The sequence below is a fragment of the Penicillium maclennaniae genome (assembly GCF_028827695.1).
Source record: "Penicillium maclennaniae strain IBT 15551 chromosome Unknown utg000001l:1.0-3280838.0:1.0-3283122.0, whole genome shotgun sequence".
In the NCBI taxonomy this organism is placed as follows: domain Eukaryota; kingdom Fungi; phylum Ascomycota; class Eurotiomycetes; order Eurotiales; family Aspergillaceae; genus Penicillium; species Penicillium maclennaniae.
The window spans coordinates 157164-177116 of NW_026623213.1; the positions used below are offsets into that span (position 1 = coordinate 157164).

The 19953-nt window shown below is 51.8% G+C and overlaps 7 protein-coding genes across 7 annotated transcripts; 3 read left to right on the forward strand and 4 right to left on the reverse strand.

The window, feature by feature from the left end:
* Positions 1-904: 904 nt before the first annotated feature.
* Positions 905-3474, reverse strand: N7477_000054 (M28 family metallopeptidase; the record flags this gene model as incomplete). Its single annotated transcript, XM_056961717.1, is given in 2 exon segments — positions 905-3293; positions 3305-3474. The coding sequence occupies 2 exon segments, from the start codon at positions 3472-3474 to the stop codon at positions 905-907; spliced, it is 2559 nt and encodes an 852-aa protein (XP_056826720.1).
* Positions 3475-4579: 1105 nt separating this feature from the next.
* On the forward strand, positions 4580-6091 carry erg13 (hydroxymethylglutaryl-CoA synthase; the record flags this gene model as incomplete). The annotated part of the gene is made up of 3 exons (XM_056961718.1): positions 4580-4639; positions 4703-4805; positions 4878-6091. 3 exons carry the CDS (start codon positions 4580-4582, stop codon positions 6089-6091), a joined length of 1377 nt encoding a protein of 458 aa, XP_056826721.1.
* A 325-nt stretch (positions 6092-6416) lies between these two features.
* On the reverse strand, positions 6417-8535 carry N7477_000056 (uncharacterized protein; the record flags this gene model as incomplete). Its single annotated transcript, XM_056961719.1, has 5 exons — positions 6417-6800; positions 6852-7140; positions 7190-7571; positions 7622-8322; positions 8384-8535. The coding sequence occupies 5 exons, from the start codon at positions 8533-8535 to the stop codon at positions 6417-6419; spliced, it is 1908 nt and encodes a 635-aa protein (XP_056826722.1).
* A 154-nt stretch (positions 8536-8689) lies between these two features.
* N7477_000057 (alpha-keto acid decarboxylase family protein) lies at positions 8690-10411 on the forward strand (the record flags this gene model as incomplete). The annotated part of the gene is made up of 1 exon (XM_056961720.1): positions 8690-10411. The coding sequence occupies one exon, from the start codon at positions 8690-8692 to the stop codon at positions 10409-10411; it is 1722 nt and encodes a 573-aa protein (XP_056826723.1).
* Positions 10412-10774: 363 nt separating this feature from the next.
* Positions 10775-14285, reverse strand: N7477_000058 (DUF1765 domain-containing protein; the record flags this gene model as incomplete). The annotated part of the gene is made up of 3 exons (XM_056961721.1): positions 10775-11759; positions 11810-13390; positions 13441-14285. The coding sequence occupies 3 exons, from the start codon at positions 14283-14285 to the stop codon at positions 10775-10777; spliced, it is 3411 nt and encodes a 1136-aa protein (XP_056826724.1).
* A 2857-nt stretch (positions 14286-17142) lies between these two features.
* Positions 17143-17677, reverse strand: N7477_000059 (ATP synthase subunit H; the record flags this gene model as incomplete). Its single annotated transcript, XM_056961722.1, has 3 exons — positions 17627-17677; positions 17494-17569; positions 17143-17408 (listed from the first exon to the last, which is right to left on the reverse strand). The coding sequence occupies exons 1-3, from the start codon at positions 17651-17653 to the stop codon at positions 17143-17145; spliced, it is 369 nt and encodes a 122-aa protein (XP_056826725.1). The 5' UTR covers positions 17654-17677.
* A 779-nt stretch (positions 17678-18456) lies between these two features.
* Positions 18457-19512, forward strand: N7477_000060 (transcription factor SUA7; the record flags this gene model as incomplete). The annotated part of the gene is made up of 1 exon (XM_056961723.1): positions 18457-19512. One exon carries the CDS (start codon positions 18457-18459, stop codon positions 19510-19512), a length of 1056 nt encoding a protein of 351 aa, XP_056826726.1.
* Between the last annotated feature and the right edge of the window lie 441 nt (positions 19513-19953).

Consider the following 19953-nt stretch of genomic DNA (forward strand, 5'->3'; position numbering starts at 1 on the left):
TGGTGCAAGTACCTCTTTGTCATACAGCGGACGCCAGCTTCAGTAGACGTCTGCGATCGGCAAGAGACTGACGAAGAATGGTTCCGTAAAAGAGTTGCACGATCGAAAGGATGGCAGCGAGAGCGAATGCGGAACTTCCATGAACATTCCACTCTTGGAAAGACGCCAGCAGTCAACCTGGTCAACGATGGACCCGCGCTCCTGGCTTAGTTGGTCTGACTGGCTGTATCGAGGGGCCTAAAATCCCCCGAAGAGACCCCAGCATACAAACAGCCAGATTAATGGAAATCGATGCTCCCCGGAAAACCCGCATTCATGCTCGCGTGGATGAGGTGGTAAAGGATGCCACGAATGCAGAGAAACTGAAGCCTTGGTATCCTGTATGGTGTAAACGACCTCTCTTCCTAGACGACTACCTCAAGACCTTCAATCAAGACATCGTGACTCTGGTCGATACCGACGGCAAAGGCAATCGATCGGATGACGGCGGATTTTACAGTCGTCGGCGACAACACCTACCAGGCCGACGTAGTCATCTTCGCTCCAGGTTTTTTTGATATTTTGTCTATCCTTCGAATCACGAAATCGACCCTGACATGGACGGGTGTGTCTCAAATGATTAGGGAATTAATGCGTGAAAGTGTGAAAATAAAATTGGTTTCAAATATGACTGTAGCAAAAATCTAGAGTATCTCGCGAAGCCACCACAAACAAAACGTGATTGGTATATGAGCCAAGATGGAATCCCAAATATGCAGAGATAGGAAATATGGATGTGAAGACACCAGCTAGAGCCAGACTGTACAGGGCTCGAAGTGAATAAGGAATGTCATCGAGACAAGAAGGTATGGGGTATGCAATGACGGCAGTAGGAGGAGGGTAAAGGGGAGGGCGTAGGGTACAATTAGCTGACAAGATTATTACTGGCAGTGTGGATGACGTTGGCAACCCGATCGATCCAGTGCTGTGCAAGGGACCAGTCGCCCGTATTGATGCTGTCGCGGATAGCGGGGAAAATGGAAGCGTCGTAGCCGGACCACAGCTCGGGTCCGTAGACCACATGGCGGAATTGCGTGCGATTGGGAATCCCGCCACCTTCTTCCAGATCCAACAGGTGGGTGTCAAAGCTGGCCATTCGGATATTGTGATTGACTCGTTGAATAGCCATGACATTGCTTTCGTAACCACCAGATCCCCAGACACTATCGTGCCAGATCTGAATCCACTGAGTGAATCGAGCAGCGTCGGCTTCAAGTTCGGCCGCAGCGTTGAACATCAGCTGCATGTCAACTTTGGCGCCCTTGTTCTTCGCAAATGTGTCCAGATCTTTGACCCAACCGGTGATGGAGGTGGCGTAGGCTTCCATGTCAAAGGGCAGCATAGGGTTCTCGGACAAATCGAGTAAGAGCAATCCCCAGAATTGAGCGAGGACTTTGTGATATTGGAAGCCCGGGTCACCAAACTTCTCCATCCAGTCATAGGATTCATAGCAGCTGTGGTACGGGTATGGCCCGCCCTCGAATCCGAAATCAATGCTGGAGGTACCTGCGATGTCTTGAAATGCGACATAGTCACTGCCGGCGCCGAGCGCATCAAGCTTCATACCCTTGTCATCCCAGATTTCTTTCAGGGTTTTGTTGGCATACGGATCCGAGAGACGACCCAAGATCTGGTGCACGGAACGTTCAAAGACAGGCGACCCTGCTGCACGGAACTCGGAGCCTGAGACGCCGACGTCCACGTTGAGATAGGCGTATGCATTTTTGCGGAGATGATCCACCTCCTTTTCAACGTACTCAGTCGATCCAATGAGGTTGTATTCTTCTCCATCCCAGCTGACAAACTCGATTGTTCGCAGTGGTCGCCATCCGTAGTCTAGCAGCTCGCCAAAGACACGCACTACCTCAAGGAAAACGGCAGTGCCACTGCCAGGGTCGACACTTCCTAGACACCATGAGTCGCGATGGTTACCAACAATGATCTTCTTATCACGCTCTTCAAGTCCAATAATTGTTCCATGCACATTATAAATGGGCTGCCGTTCGACTTCGTCCTGCAGATTCATCAGATGCACGACGGGCGAATCTTGATCACCTGTCCACCAAGCTTGGATCTTGGGCACCCCGCCAATCCATGTATCAGGAACTTTCGATCCATGGCCTTCCAAAGACTGCAGAAGGCGCTGTGCATCGCGCCAGGCGATCGGAAGACTGGGAATTTTGGTTAATCCAGGGCTGTCCTCTGGTGACAGTCTCTCCTTCTCTCCAGGCGTAGATGCGAAACCGGGAGAAAGCACGTCTCCAACAACGTGAGACATGAGGCTGACACCACCTCGCTGGACACCATCTGATGGCATGTAGCGGCCTTTGGGATACGCAGGTCCTTGTACAAAACCGTCCTGTTGCGGATCGGAGTAGATGATGCAACCTGCCGCACCAGCCAGCTCGGCGGCTTTAATCTTCAGGGCCCGGTCGCCCTCGGTGCCGTAGTAGCGCACTAGAGCAATGGAACCGTTGAGTGAAATACCTTTATCGGCGAGCAGTTTGAAATCCTCACGGGAGCCAAAGTTGGCATAGACCAAAGGACCAGTGACGTTTCCGGATCGGGAGTGCCCGTGAAATGACGGGACCTGAGAGTCATTTTCCTCTAGTATGGCCTCCCAGGCCAGGTGAGGCGGGTCAATAATGGCGATCTTGCGTCCATCATCGCGAGGATAGTTCAAATAGACTTGGAACTCTTCTCTCCGAACCTCATCGAAGCCTGCGCGGTGGAACTCCTGCTCGATCCATTCTGCCAGTACGAAACTACCCTCAGTACCGGCAACGTGAGGGAAGTTGGTAACGCGTCTCAAGTTCTCCGCGATGCTGGTTTCATTTATGTGGCCCTGTACGAAGTTTTCAACCGAGGAGGCGCTGTAAGATTGACCCATCACCATGCGGCTATTAAGGTTGAAGATGTCGCCAATAAAGAAGACATATACCAGGGTGACCACGAGCAGCAGGGCGAACAGGCGCAGCAACATGATGCATCCACGGTCCTTCATTTGTGCGCGAGCATTGTTGAGATCGAGCCTGAAGTTGAAGCTTGGCAGGCTCGGCAAGTATCGTTGAAGGGGTCGTAGCGTTCGTGTCAGACTGGAGAATCGCTTGGAGAGGTGATGTCGTAAACGGGGGCGAGATCTGGACGATGAGCCATGCGCAGAATCATCGACATCCATCTGATCTAGTTCCCTTCTTAAGTCATCGGTCGACCCGCGCTCGGAGCCCGATACGGAGGAGGCGAGATCATCGAGACTACCGCGGACCGATTCGACGGTCGGCGGTTGTAGTTTCCGCCATCGACGCGACCGAGAAGACCCTGGCGTTCGACATCGTTGCCGTCGCCCAAGTCGGAGCGAGAAGGGGAAGGCTGGGCCGTGGCCTCTTCGTAGGAGGGGATGGGGAGTTCTCGGTATTCGAACTTATCGTCGCCCATGGTGGAACTGGGTGGGCTCGCTGGAGCCGTAACAAGCGGAGAAGGATGCCGCGGTCTGGAAGATCATGATCTAAGAGAAGAAAAGAGCGTCCAACATAATCCCCGTATAAATGAGGGGGTAGGGGGGGAGATGAGGTCGAAGTGAGGTGAGTAGTTCAGTAGTGAGTTGTTAGCAGTGATAAGGGAGCCGGAGGAGTCGGAGATGTCTAAGGTTGCCTTGCTTTGCCCTCCCCGGACCCTCGTGGCGCAGCGACCCACGTCAACGCCCCCATCTCCCGACTCAATTTCTCCTGACAACTCAGGGACACTGGTCTGGGACAGAAAGAAGAGTCTGCAAAGGATGAAGTGTACTACAAGAAAGTCTCCAGACTAGGGCGATCATTCCCCAGGGCCCAATCTAGTCCCACTCTGGTGTTCACCGTACTGACACTTGTCAAGGGAACCATGGTCTACGCCAGAGTCAGGACCTAGCCAGGTACGGTGATCGTGGATCAAGGTCCGGGGGTCCGAAGTCATGCCACGAAGCATCATGTCCGCGGTGGGAGACCAGCCCGATCGACCAAGTATGTCTTGATGGATACAACCAGATCGATAAGATGACAGACTGAGGTTTACACGGTAGTGCTGAGAAGGTAAAGAAGTCGGTGAACACTTCAATCTTCAGGGGTAGAGCCCCGAATTCATTAAGAATGACCAGAGATAATCTGTAGGTGCGTGGATCTGTACATGACAAGTCAAGTACCTACAAGTACCTACTCACAATCCCCCGTACGCCTCAGGTACCTCGAGTCAGGTACCACAAGATCGTTGAATCCTTGAGGAGAGATGCGTTCGAACACCGGATCAAAGGAAGAGGCGATCTCCCCCCACTTGTGGCAGAAACTGGCAAAAAAAAAAAAATAACACGGTGACTGATCGTACACGGTAGATCCGAGTACACAATCTCCTGCTCCTTTAATTCAAAGCTTGCCTTTCATTTCTCCTGAGCTTCTCTTCTCTCTATAAGATCTTCTTGACCTCTCCTTCTCTTCTCTCTCTCTTTTTTTATTATTCTTATTTGCTGTTTGGACTTTTTGAATACCCCTCTACAACCCCTCACCCCACCATGTCTGCCCGTCCCCAGAACATCGGCATCAAGGCCATTGAGGTCTACTTCCCCAGCCAGGTTGGTAACTTCCTTCTCCTTGAAATGGCTCAATTTGATTTCTAATCTAAGTATTCCTTTTAGTGCGTCGACCAGGTTGAGCTGGAGAAGTACGATGGCGTTAGTGCTGGCAAGTACACCATCGGTCTTGGCCAGACGAAGATGAGCTTCTGCGATGACCGCGAGGGTAAGTTCAATTGCATTTAAAAATGCGGCAATCAAGATGAAAAAAAACAAGTATTGATTGAGCTCTGCATAGACATTTACTCCATGTCCCTGACCACCCTGTCCTCCCTCATGAGCAAGTACAACATCGACCCCAAGTCCATTGGCCGCCTCGAGGTCGGCACCGAGACACTCCTGGACAAGTCCAAGTCCGTCAAGTCCGTCCTCATGCAGTTGTTTACCCCCAGCGGAAACACCAACATTGAGGGCATTGACACCGTCAACGCTTGCTACGGTGGTACCAACGCTGTCTTCAACAGCATCAACTGGCTCGAGTCCTCTGCCTGGGACGGCCGTGATGCCATTGTTGTCTGCGGTGACATTGCTCTTTACGCTGCGGGTGCTGCCCGTCCCACTGGCGGTGCTGGCTGTGTTGCCATGCTCATCGGTCCCGATGCCCCGATCGTCTTCGAGCCCGGTCTCCGCGGCTCCTACCTTACCCACGCCTACGACTTCTACAAGCCCGACCTCACCAGCGAGTACCCCGTTGTGGACGGCCAGCACTCCCTTCGCTGCTACACTGAGGCCGTCGATGCCTGCTATAAGGCCTACGATGCCCGTGAAAAGGTCCTCAAGGCCAACCAGAACGGCACCAATGGCACCATGGACGAGTCCAAGACCCCCCTGGACCGCTTCGACTATATTCTCTACCACGCCCCTACCTGCAAGCTCGTCCAGAAGTCCTATGGCCGCATGCTCTACAACGACTACCTGAACAACCCCACTCACCCCGCCTTCGCTGAGGTCGCCCCCGAGCTCCGCGACATCTCCTACGATGCCTCCGTCACTGACAAGTCCGTGGAGAAGACCTTCATGGCTCTGACCAAGAAGCGCTTCGCCGAGCGCGTCAACCCCGGTCTGCAGGTCGCCACCCTTTGCGGTAACATGTACACTGCTACCGTCTACGCCGGCCTTGCCTCCCTTTTGAGCTTCGTCCCCTTCTCTCCCTCCGAGCCCAAGCGCATTGGTCTCTTCTCCTACGGCTCTGGTCTCGCTGCCTCTATGTTCAGCGCCAAGATTGTCGGCGATGTCTCCGAGATGGTCGAGAAGCTCGACCTGAAGAACCGCCTCGACTCCCGCACTGTTCTCGAGCCCCAGGCCTACGACGACATGTGCAAGCTCCGCGAGCACGCCCACTTGAAAAAGAACTTCAAGCCGTCCGGTAACCCCGAGACTTTGCAGAAGGGTACTTACTACCTCACCGAGGTTGATGACATGTTCCGCCGCAAGTACGAGGTCAAGGCCTAAAGCGGTCGTTGCCATTTCTTTTGCCGTTGGACATGACCCTTGATTAGACGGTTCCAGAAAAGATTCCCCCAAGCGTTTATTTTTTGTGTGTTTGTGCGTCGGTATAGACCATGCAAGGGCTCCCCTTGCTAATTTTTCTTTTTTTTTTCTTGTTTGATCTTCGCTGAGGCGAGATGAGTGATGAAGATAGCTGGATCCTGCTACAATAATTAAATGCATGACATGACTCAATATTCCAATATCTCCATTTCATCTGATTGTAGCCCAATGCTTCCCCTTTTGGATGCCTTTTCTATGCCGAGGTTTTAATATTCCAAGCCTATCTTTATACACTAGGCAATGGCGGATCCAAAGCCACCAGAGAAGGATGATCGGCCAGACTCCGCCAAAAGCCTGCCTCTAAATCCCACAAATCCTGACTCAACAATGCTGCCCAGTCATCATTCCCCTCCTCGTCTCCCATTTCAGCAACAGGCTGCCCTGTCTCCGAGTGGAAAGAATCCAAAAATCGCTGGATAGTCGACGTAGCCTTGGACAGCAATGCATAATTCGGATCACCCGGCTTAACAATCGTCCCAATTTGGACCTCTGCAACAAATACGCTTAAATCTTGCAGGATTTTATGGCGTGATATACCAGGTGCATGAGACTGTTGTTTAAGGAGGGCAAGAAGCAGGATTCCCGCGGCTGGAAGACCGTAATACGCAACCTACAGCTGATTAACTCTGAATTTTGTCATCTCATGAGAGACTGTGCATACCTTCCAGATAAGACCAGTTCCAGAATTAGTCAATTGGTCGCGGAGGAGGATGATCTCCACCACGAGCGCAAGCATCTGGCCCGCTGTCTCGATGATGGGAACATCGGGCTCGGAGAGTGTGTTTAACAATAGTAGACGAAGAAGGAAGAGGACGTGGAGATGTGTCAGCCGTACGTGAGCGAGGAAATCTCGCTGGAATGGACTCTGAGCGCACTGTTTGAGACTGCATTCAAGGCGGAAGTGAGCAGGGAGAGCGTTCCACTGCTCTTCGGTTTTCCTTTGAATGATGCTGGTTCTCGTTAGTTGTTTGGCTGACTCATTCTAGAGGAAACTCATACCTTGCCCGCTCGACACAAGATGCATCATGTTTGTCCTGTAGTAGTTCCCACACCTCTTCTTTCAGGAATGCGCAAAGCGCGGACCAGCGTGTATCTGCCCGGTATCCGGGTTTTGAATCTGGGTTCCATTCGTGTAGATTGCCTTGTCGCGGAGGCAAGTGATCTGACGGGATCTGAAAGTGGCAAAAACGCCTGTTCATCCGCGGTGGTCGGCCGAGGAAGATGGCAATATTCTTGTCTGCTGAGTAGATTCGGGCGAACGCAGTTTTACGTAGTTCCATGAGGAAGATGGGAATTCCAGGTTTCGTCTCAAGGTTCTCGTGGTAGCCAAGTGCAAAGGTTGAAGATATCACATCGCCGAGTTTGCGCCATGAGTGGTAGCCTGCTTCGTTAGCAAATACTCATATCAAAAGTAGAGACAATCGATTTTACTTTGGTCGCCATCCACGTACGAGTGGACAATAAAATTCTCATACTGCACAATCAATTGTAGATCATTCAAGCAGTCTAAAGAAAGCGAGATCTCCAAAGCAAAATCACTCAGCTTGGTCGCAAGTCTCCTCAACGTGTACTGCTCTTCTTCCTTCGAATAAAGGGATGGAAAGAAGGGAATATCAATGGTGGCCCTGCTCACTGCTGCAAAGAAAATGCCCAGGGTTTCCCATCGGGAGTTGTGATTCAAGAATTGGGCCGAGAAGGCGTCGAGATCGGAATTCTCGTTGAACTGAAGCGGCTTTACAGAGTTTTGCAATAGACGTCGCGCATATACCAGGTGCCAATTGTCGTCGTGTAATGTGAAGAGCTGGCTCACACTTTCGGCGCATTGTGCGACGAACGGCTCGGCGAGGGCCAGGTTGGCTCCTTTGGCTAGCCAGAACGTGATCAGTTCTTTCATGGCAGACAATGAATACTCGGTGAGCAGGTGTCGGAGAACATCTGCACCCTGTAACAACAAATAATTATCGCCGACTGATCGTGCTGGTGCGTCTGGTTCTGGAGCAGCACCGTGACTGAGGTCGTCGGACGCGATATGTTCGAAAATGGCGGCATGGCTGGACGAGCCCAGGTACCCGGGATTCGGATATGGATTACATCTAGGACTGAAGGACGGTGACGGGTCTGGAGAGCGTAGACTACAGGATGCAATTGTTAGTAGTTCGCACTCCACAGTAGTCAGTTTTGCGCCACAGGTACCTCGGTTTCTCGGTGCGCCTCCGCTTGAACGGCGCCGTGCGGTAGATGCAGATTCCTCCGTTGCTCTGACAGCGTGAACAGACCGGCTGCTGGTGATCACAGGCGAGCTTCGCCTTGCGGCACGTCTCGCAGGCGGCCAGACGCGTCGCCATTGCGGAGTCAAGTCCGCAGAGAAAGTTCTCGGCTAGTGACGGACTCTCGGTGGTTTCGGTATTTGATAAGATAAAAGATGGGGAGGAAAGCGGGGGAGACGGACGTATAAAGGGTTGCGATCCGCTTACTTCGTGTCCATCAACAAACCTCAACATGACGGGGAACATCAAATTGGCCGATTACCTGTTCGCCCGACTGATTCAGTTAGGTGTTGGTTCCATCTTCGGTGTTCCTGGAGACTATAATCTGCGACTACTGGATTATGTCGTCCCCGCTGGTCTACACTGGGTGGGCAACTGCAATGAGCTCAACGCTGCATATGCAGCCGATGGTTATTCTCGCATCAACGGCCTCTCTGCGCTGATCACCACCTTTGGGGTTGGTGAGCTGTCTGCAGCAAATGGAATCGCCGGTGCTTACGCCGAAAGATCGCCCGTCGTCCATATTGTGGGCACCCCGCCGCGACCTCTACAGGATTCTCGTGCACTGATGCATCACACCTTCGCGGACGGTGAGTATGGCCGCTTTGCGGCCATGTCGACTCACATCACCGCTGCTCAGGCGAAATTGGTAGACGCGCAGACAGCCCCAGACAAGATCGACTGGATCTTGCAGCAGGCGCTCATCCACAGCCGGCCTGTGTATCTCGAGCTGCCTGATGATATGCCCGGTGTCCTTGTGTCATCTGCGAATCTGAAAACTCCTCTAAGTGTCCCGAAGATTCCCAGCCCAGCCTGCGAGCCTCAGGTTCTATCTCGAATTCTGGAGCGGGTATACAGCGCCAAACAGCCCGTCATTCTCGTCGACGGTGAAAGTAGAGCCCTTGGAATCCTGGATCAGCTTGACGCCCTCATCAAAGCCACAAATTGGCCCACCTGGGTGCCGGTCTTCGGCAAGGGCCTCGTGAACGAATCCTACGACAACGTCTACGGCTTATACGCCGCAGGATTTGGCGACAAGCTAGCAAAGGAATACTTCGAATCCGCAGACCTAATCCTCACATTCGGACCTCACTACAGTGACACAAATACTTACTTCTGGACGACCGTTCCCAAAGATGCAGTCGCAATCACATTCAAAGACAGCACAATCCAAATCGAAAGCGAAACTTATCGAGACATCTCCCCGGCCTCCGTCCTATCCAAACTTCTACAGTCTCTCGACTCATCTCGCGTCATCAAACCCACCGGACCCGCCAAACAAGTCATCACCACAGATGATATCAAGGACACAGATATCATTGCCCAGAAAAACTTCTTCCGCCTCATCAATCCCATCTTCGGCGAAGGAGACATCATCCTGACAGAAACCGGCACAGCAGCCTACGGAGGCCGAACCTTCAAACTCCCTCCCAAAGCCCGCCTCTTCGGCGCCATAACCTGGCTTTCAATCGGGTTCATGCTCCCTTGCACATTAGGCGCGGCCTTAGCGAAGCGAGAACAAAATGCAGCAACCGGCGGTTCTAACCAGACGACCTTGATCATCGGTGACGGCAGTCTACAGATGACAGCGCAAGAGATCAGTGTCATGATTAAGGAGAAACTGAACATTCTGATCATTATCATTAATAATGAGGGATATACCATTGAGCGAGTAATTCACGGTCGGAAGGAAAAATACAATGATGTGCCGTTTTGGAGACATACGCAGGCTTTGAGCTACTTCGGGGCCGACGAAGAGCATGTCAAGGAGAACACATGGACAGCGAAGACTTGTGGTGAGCTCCGGGAGATTCTGAGGAACGATCGTGTGCATAGTGGGCAAGGGGTTCGAATTCTGGAGGTTATGATGGATAGGGAGGATGTCCAAGAGGGGCCTTTGCTATATTTATTGAATAAGCAAAAGGCCGAGGAAGCTGCAGCTACGGGGAACTAGGGCAGACAGATTTTAGATCAAGATTGAGATTTACATAATGAAAATTTACACTTGAGGCCTAGGCTACTGGAAACCGGGAACGGACGAATGTCAAGGTAATTTTTTCATTCCATCCCATCTATCACCATGATTACCACGTGTGCCCGCTTCCAAACAAAAAGAAAATAGACAGCTAGCCCGAAATTCGATCGAAGGCTCTCGAACGCCGGTGCCCTATGCCCCAAGTCCCGCGATGCACACGGTGTGTAAAGAAGAAAAATAATTAAGCCAACAGTATTAAACACGAGGCTTATAGCCTCAGCAGTGGAGCGTCTATATTCAATTCGGGTTGTTTTTGATGATTCTTAGGTTAGGAGTATGTGGTTATTTCCTGAAGCTGTCGACACCTAGGGTTGGTGTCTCGACCAGTCGGTCGTTTGGTACGCCTTCGTCACGTCGGCGGGCAAAGAAGCTGTCGCATTCGGAGACGATGTGTGCCCACTCGGCCAGGGCACGGCCTGCGTATTTACTCGGCACGAGATGGTCGAAGGCCGGGGCGGATGGTAGCTCTGGGAGGGGGGAGTCTTTGGTTGTTGCCGTCCTCGTGTGGGGTTCGGGGACAGATGCGAGGACAGGTTTTGAAGCAGTCTCTTTATCTGTCGTGATTTCGGATTGGCTTTCATCCACGGCGTTCTCTGTAGTGTACTCCCCTTCTGATGCCGTGTCGAATTCGGTGATTGACTTGGCTGGAGAGCGTCGGTACTGCACGTGCAATTGAGAAGCGACTGGGAGGCAAGGAGTGAAAAGCCGCTTGTTCTTGGTTGGCCATTGCGGCCGGTCCATCCACTCTAGAGAGAATTTGAAGAAAAATGGCTGGTGAGGAGTCTTAGGTCGAGTGAGCTCGTCCGTGCTGGTGCTTGGGGTCGGCTCGTGCACTTCCAGGCATTTGCTCTCGGAAATCACAGTCGGTTCGGCGCCGCCTTCAGACTCATCTGAGCTGCTACCGCCCCCTATATTTTCCGTGGATCTGTTTCCTGGGTTGCTTGAGGTGCCAAACATGGCACGAAGAATACCCCATCGTTTCTTGGCGGGCTGATTATCGGTTCCATTCGAGTCTGTAGAGCCGGTTCGTCGATGCGCCATGGGTTGGCCTGGCGGGGTGGGTGGAACAACTCGATCAAACGAGACAAATAGATTCACTGGGGACAACTGGTTGTCGCACCGAATGATTATAATTCGGCGCCCTGGGGCTGGTGTACAGGGAGCAGAGGATAATGGAGCGGTATAGCCCTCTTCAGCCTTGGACTGGAACCCAATATAATACTCCCAGACTCGGAGAAGCCGGTCAGAGAGGGTTTCATAAATCATTCTATTCATTTTGTGAGCTTGGGTCAATAAAAGAAAGAGAGGAAGACTCACGAGTCGAGCGCTGAAGGTTCCCCATTGAATCGGCCAATTCGCCAACACAACAAGCGATGGAAGTAAGCGCGGACCATCGGACTCCAGTGGTTAAAGTAATGATAGAAGATAGGCTCGTGCAACAGGAAACCCAAGCACAGTCCAGCTTTTCTCTCCTCCACGGCAGTCCAGATTCCCCAGACACAGTATAGGAAAGAGAAAACGCGGACTTCGGTCAGCGAGTTGTGACTCTGCATCATCTGCCGACAGACTTCAAGCCAAAAGTTCCAATCAAACAACTCAATTTCAATGGACTGAGCATACCGCGTGATGATTGGGATAACCTCTTCGATGAAGTCGCACAAAAGGAAGCATGCGTTATGATCGAAAAGAGAAACCCGCTGGGCAGAGATCTTGAGGACGCTACAGAATGTTTCGGCATAGAGCAATCGAGCGCGATTTGGTTCCGAGGATCCTTCGGAAAGGAAATCTCGCAGGAGAATGATCAGACGGTTCTCGGCCATAGACCGGTTAATGTTCCTCGTACCTCCAAGAGCCTGGGCCGAGGCCGAGACATCGGGCGACTCAATCAAATCATCGAAAGTGATTGCAGCCGCAGAGTGAGTGTTCTCGGCCATCAAATGCATGGACTGCTTGTAGATTGTATCTTCCAGGGCGACAAGAAGCTGTGCGTGAACAAGCAACAGCCCAGGTGCCAGTATTCGCTTAGCTTTCTCTGTCTCCGGCGGCAAGTACTCGGCGTACAAGATATGGATATATTTGATGAAGACAAAGAAGAGATCTGTATCACGCCCGCACCAGCGCGCTATCCAAGGGCCGTTCCAAGGAATGTTGGCGGTATTCAAGGGCGCCTCCGGTTTACTACGCAAATATCGCACCAGATGCCCATGTGAGTGAAAGGCAAGAGGCCGCAGAGATGCAGGGAAGCTCAGAGAAAGTTCTTGTGCATAGGCTCGCAAATTTCCAACTCGTGATTTGGCGGATTCCTGCAAAATGCGGCGGAACACAGCGTGAGATGTGCTCCAAAGACGAACCAGGATATCTGGCACCCCTGGGCAGAAAAAGAAGGCGTAGGCACACGCTTTTCCACAGAAGGCCACCAAACTAGCTGGAGCATGTCTCATGGACATCCGTTCGACCACGAACTGCATTTGCGACAAGAGATTTTGCACAAAGATATTGCGGATGTTATGATGTATTGACTCGACCAGAAAGTCGGATCCTGATGAGCCTGATCCATCAGACGTGTCTGATACCGAAGTTGAAGCGTATTTTACTGAATCTGCAGGTCCACCATCTGGATGCATCGTCGGGAACGGTATACGCCATTCTGGTCGAGTCATTATGCCCACAATTGCCTCAAGAAAGACCGGTCTATCTGTTCCCGATATCGATTGGTTATTCTTGCCATTGAGCATTTCTAGCATGCCAATCCACCATTTGTTGAGAATGTTTACCCGGCGATCCAGGTCTTCAGGTCGGAGGTTCTTGCACGATCCATGAAGATGATGGCGGCCGAGGAAAGGAAGAAGTGCGGTGCGAATGACATTGGCTTTCAAGGAGCTCGATTTGGATTGGAATCTTTTATCCGGTTAGCAAAGCCCATGCAATTGATGACAATTTGAACCTACTTTTGATAATCCGCTTCCAGGCCGCGGAAAATCCCCCAGAGCTCGTCTTTTTTGCGCGAAGGATCACTTCCACTATACGCGTGGGCTGCAGCCGCCGCTGTGGCCGCAGCCCCCTTGGGCATCGGTGGGAGAATTGGTGTTGAGACGGATAGGGAAGCCGTAAATTTCTCGAAGGAGGTCTTATTCCGTAGCGAGGCGCCAGACGGACTGCTGGGCGAGTCAGGATCTTCATTTCCTCCCTTCGCCACGACAGCGAGCATTGGGCGCCGTGGTCGTTTATACAGAATCGTTCGCTTTCGAGAGGGCCTTTCCGAATCCGATTCAGCCACGTCGGCCTTTCGTCCGGTCTTTGTAGGGGTTTTGGTGGGAGATTGTTCTTCGGGCCGCTGCTTGGATCTCTTGGCTGACGGGGACGGGGATCGGGAGGAAGAGCTCCATGGTCTCCGTGCGAGGCTGACTATGCGTCCGGACATGGAGCGGCCTTTCGAGGGGCGCGCAGCCCGCTCTGGCGCCCTAGTTTCCGGTACCTTGGAAGCATTGGGATTTTTCAATTGCAACTCCGTCTCCTTGAGGTCCTCTGACGATGACAGTGTAAAGTGTGACACGGCGACGGGCGGCTCTTTTTTCGAGCGTAGGGATGTCCGTCGTAGAATGTCCTTCCCAGCAGCCACGCTTTCCTTTGTTGGTGAGGAAAGAGTTGGTACGGCGTAATCGGAGAAGGTTCGCCTTAAGCCCGGCTGGACACCTTCGGACTGGCTAGGGAGGTCGGTGTAGCTGGCGGCACGAGAGAGGACATTGTCGCCGTCGGTGTAGCTCTTTAGGGTGACGGGGGAGGGCGAAGTCATGGTCTTGAGGGAGGTCAGGTCAGGGGAGCGCTAGTTGTCGAATACACATGTCCCCCGGGGGCACCACGGACGTGAGAGAGAGGTGTTGAAGAAGGCCAGCTTCTCCATGTACCCAGAGATTCCCTGTCAATAGTCTTCTCTCACTGCGGCATTGCACGAATAGAGAAAGCCAGGCACCACAACACACGGGGCGACCTCCTCGAAAAAGAGATTGCTAGCGAAAAGAAGCTCGGACGAGTCAGACTAGGGACTCCCAGGGGTCCACTTGGGCAAGTGCGCAGGGAGGGAAGTCGGTGACAAGTCTCGAAGATAGATCGATATCCTATGCAGCTACACCCGGTTCGGAAGGGCGCCACTGGGGGGCCGATGAAGCAAATGATCGGCGGGTCTCTCCTCTCAACGGGCGGTTCGTTAGCTAGGACCAGGGTCCGTTTCGGGGCGGGGAAGTGAGGGAGTATAGTGGTTGGGAAATAATTGCTGGGGGAGGGTTATGGAAAGGGGAGGATCAAGTTTGAAGGGAGTTCGATGGGGTGCTAAAGCGAATTCTTCTTGGCCTAAGATAGCAGGACCAAGAATCAAGTCAGATAACATCGGGTTGACCATGTAATGCATTTCCCCCCCTTTGCTATGAGTGAGACACGCTACTTCCGGGCTCCACCGAGATCCCCAAAATCTGCGGCTCCAGCTATAGCCATCATTCTCGCGTAATATCGCCTTTCGGTTCTTGGTTTCTATTTTTTGATTTCTTCCTAGAGGCTGAGCATACGAGTGGCCTCGCATTTAGCCCCGTTATCAACCCGCCAATGATATGGAATCCGGAAGGGGAACCAGTGTACAAGTGGTGTACGACCTCTTTATTGACTGATTACCCGATCCGCCACTTCCGACCTGCCTCGAACGCCATGTCCGCCATTCTTGGCTTCTACATTCTTGTAGGGCAAGGAATGTCCACTTCGTAAGTCAGATACGAGATGACAATGATCTGTCAAGCCCCGCGTTTTTCTCCCGGGGAAATGAGTCAGTCTACCTACCCTCTGACTTTCTATATTTTATTTTCACTGGCCGGCCAGGATCGCAATTGAATTCATTGTCGCGTGTCCGTGGGGAGATGCATGCCCATTCAGATTATCCACGTCCAAACGATCGCAATCCGCACTGCAGGGGTCCATGGCTGGGGGGAGCTTAAATAGTCATGGATAAACCATGCCTCCTGGGGAATTTGGGTTTGATTTGGCTTAGCTTGGTTCGGTGGTTCGGTGACTCCGGCGAACATTTATGCATGGCGCGATCATCCACTATTCACTCATAGTCGCGACGAGCACCCCTGCGGCGACTATTGAGAATCGGGGATATGAGGAATATGCATCTGCGAGTGTGCCCATTTGTGCGGGACTGACGCCGTCCCTGCACTTGGACAAAAGAGCTGTGATCAGAGTGTCGAAATGCACTAAACTAGAGACAATATTAAGCTCGTCTTCTCCCATGATGCAACACGTCACGGAGTGATGCCGTGATCCACCGCGATGGCGTGGTGAGCTGATGGAAAAAAAAAGAAAAAAGGTTACGACACTGACGTCTAATGCACCTTTTCCCTTTTGATCGTGGTTGTGATAACGTCAAAGATGGCTCCTCCCAATATCGTCCAGGCAAGATGGCCGAGTTGGTCCAAGGCGTCAGGTTAAGGTCCACCTTAACACCAAACAATGGTTTCCTGATCTCGTTTACGGGGCGTGGGTTCGAATCCCACTCTTGTCATATCTTTTTGCGTCCTTTGTTTTTGCTCTCCATCTTCATTTACCATATCTTGTCTGAGGCCCCGCCTCAATCAATCGGGGTGATTGCGGAGATAATAGCGCTAATTCTCCAGGTGTGAATCGTGTGCTTCATTCATGGTATGTGGCCTCATGCATGCTCCCTTGGATTCTTTACCCCCTTGATATGCATGGGTATTGATCATTATTGACGAACGTGCAGCTCATCTAGAGACCTGACAGGTCAGTTCTAATATGACATATCTATGATCTACATCTAGCAGTATGCTAAAAATCTGCCAATGGCTACGGCGGGCATCGGACCTTCCGATAGCTCTCGGGTAGCGCCGACTCATCACTTTCACCGTGGGGTCCAATGGATTCCATTTATGCTTGCTAGTCTATTCCAATACCAGTCAATGCGTTGGGTCACCGAGGGCCGTATCAATTAGCTCAATGGACCTATATAATCATGTCGACCCTAACAGTCGAATGGCCATGTGCAGTACAAATTGAGGCGTGTTTAGCTCACCTGTCCAAGCATGTGTGAAAGTCTCACAAATGGATGATCGTCTGCTTGGCTTCACACGGGATGAAGATGGAGCTATTATAAACAGAAAGCTACTTCTCGTCCTACATCGTCCGTAATTGAAACATGAAACTGTTTATTGATTCACAAGAATTGCCGAATGTCCGACGGGAAGATAATTGCTATCAGACGATTTGACTATCCGTGAGCAACTAAAAGACCAATAATACACACTCTCTCGGTACAAGCAGTCTTGAAGACCCGTATATAGAAGACATCAATTGAGTCTGGGGGGCATATTTTGGTGCAATCCCAGATCCATAGGTGGCGTGACCTTGGCCCGGGGAAGCGCCCAGCTACAAAGTTCTTATATCATCTATAACCGATCAAACGACTTCCGAGTCGACCGAAAAGTTTCTCGTAACAAAGAATCCAGCAGCAGCTGAAATGAAGGTAAAAAGAATCGACGTTCAAATGTGGTCTAATTTACAAGCTTCAGGACCCGAGGGGTGGCCAGACTAATGATGCCGTCCCCTCACATTTCCCCAGACCTTGCCAAACGAAATGAAAAGGACATTTAGTGGGCGGCAGCGGACTCCTCCTCGTCCTCCTCGAACCAGTGCTGCTCGACGGGGGCGGTCTCGCCAGCGGCGGCCTGGCCTTCGACCTCAACCTCCTGGCTCTCGTAGGCGGAGAGCTCACCAGCGAGGTTAGCCTCCTCGGGAGACGCCGGAGCCTTGGGGAGAGTGAACTTCTGGACGTGCTCGTCGGCGTCACCGGCCTTGATGGGGGTGGGCTTGTAGGCCTTGAGCTCCTTGAGGTAGAGGTCCTGGACGGGGTCGGCTGGAAAGATATGTTAGTGACCCGGACGATCGGAAATGCGTAGCCATATAATCAATGCCTAGGTAGAATCTTTATAGGAACATACCGCGGCGGACAGCGGAGGTCAGGAAGGTGCGGGCGACGGGGACCTGTTGCCGAGCGGCACGGGTGAAGAGGGAGCGCTGAAAGGGTTCGCGTTAGCCATGCCTTACGGCGCATCATCATCTGTAGGTACTCACCGAAGCCCGGAGAGTCTGGGACATCATCTTGACAGATAGGAGTTGTCGATGAGGGGGTGAGGGGTTTAGTGCTCGACAAGATGGATCTGATCCGTCGTTCCGTGCAGTTGAGGATCAAAACGACTTCTGTTCGGAATCGGGTGCCTTGGCGCTGACTCATCCACACGTGACCCATCCGCCCAATGGAGCTCATTGATAATCGCCGTTCTTTCACCTTCAGTCATCTTCCCCCGTTCGACTCACCCCTCTCCTCCCTCTTCCTCCGCTTGTCCCCCGGAACTCGACTCTCGACGTTGCGCTTCCCTGCAACGACCCGTCAGATTCTGCGACCTCTTTCGTGAGACACCTCTTACGGAGACCTTGACTGGTTCATCGTGGTCGGACACGCCGAGGCTTTGAGGCTTCTGTGACCTACGCTCTCAGCAAAAGCTTTGTCTGCGCTCTTTTCACATTTCCGGGGGTGAATTCTCAAGGTGTGAGTAGATCACGATCCTAAAGGTAATGACAACCTCAAAGGAATCTACTGTCGCATTGCGAGATGAAAGTCAGACGACTCTGCGCTGGCTCGTCTTTGGCTTTGATCGTGAATGTGGTGGGCTAACATGACTGACCATTTAGTGGCTCACATCCCGAGGCGGCAACTTGTCTTTCATTGTTCGCTGCTGAGGTTTGCTCAGTAGTTGGATATTCCTTTGCAGACCACAACCGTCAAGACGTATTCGCCACTTTGGTTCCGTTGCTATAACCAAAAATACAATCTGCGGGTCAGTGCCAAAACAGTCGCCAAGAGACAAACCAAACGCTTCGAGGCTATACGAAACGCAAAGAAAATGGCTGCCATCCCTGCTGCGGCGAGGTCCGAAGCGACTACCCCTTGGAAGAAAAATCTCTCTGCGACCATCATTTGCTCCGAATGCAAGGAAGTGCCACCGAACCTGGAGTTCCCCGACTCCCACGAGACAGTTTGCGGCTCCTGTGGTCTGGTCTTAGCTGATCGCGAGATCGACATGCACTCCGAATGGCGAACCTTCTCCAACGATGATCAAAATAACGACGACCCTTCCCGAGTCGGTGATGCCTCCAACCCGCTACTGAACGGTGATCAACTTGAGACCTCGATCGCCAGTGGTGCTTCCGGCCGTGCTCGGGACCTCTACCGTGCTCAAAACAAGCAGTCCAATGAGAAGGCGAACAAGCAGCTCCTTGCGGCGTACAAGGAAATTGGTGCACTTTGTGATGGTTTCAACATACAGATTAACGTGGCTACCACTGCCAAGTGGCTCTACAAGCTCGTAGACGACGCCAAAGCATTCAAGGGCAAGTCGCAGGATGTGATCATTGCAGGCTGCATTTTCATCGCATGCCGAAAGTGCAAGGTGCCCCGTACATTCACCGAGATCTTTGCCATGACCAAAGTCAGCCGAAAGGAAATTGGTCGTATCTACAAGCAGCTGGAGAAGTTCTTCCAAGCACAGAATCTCGAGCGTCACAACGCGATCCTCGAGATGGGTGGTGTAGTCGATCCCAACGACACCTACACTACGACCACTTCTACCAAGCCGAGCGAGCTATGCAACCGTTTCTGCAACATGCTCGACCTTCCTTATCAAATCACCAGTGTTTCCTCGTCTCTGTCTGACCATGTCACCAGCATGGGTGATCTCGCTGGCCGTTCTCCCTTGTCCATCGTGGCAGCCTGCATATACATGGCTTCTCATCTGATGGGCCAGGGCAAGTCCGCCAAGGAAATCTCCGCTGTGGCTCACGTTAGTGACGGCACGATTCGCGGTGCCTATAAGCAGCTCTACGCTGAGCGTGATCGCTTAATTAACCCTGAGTGGATCAAGGATGGCAAAGGCGATATCTCCAAGCTGCCTGTGAGCTAAATGCTCGAACAGTCACATGGTTCATTGCTCTGCATTTCCCTTTATCGAGAACTTCATGTTCCGTTACGGTATCTTAAATTTTTCGCCATTTTTCAATGGTCATTGCATGGTCTTGTTTTCGCCACATAAGGAATCAACCCAAAAAAAAATACCCGTCAGCCTCTGTCATCCGTGGACAAATGACCTTTGTACTTTGATATCTCCACGCTCGTGGATTTGATTTATGCAATATCCCCAGAACCGAAAATAATATTCAAAAACAAATTAGAAGAAAAAACTAAGTTGCTGTTTTCCCTCATTATTTGCACAAGTATCCCCACAGATCGTGATCTTCGTTCGGATGTACATTCCAACACAGAAGCCAGTCTCAATGAATTATTTCTAGCTTAAATTTACCCCCGTGTAGAGTCTTGTCGTAATCTTCAATACTCTAATGAGTTT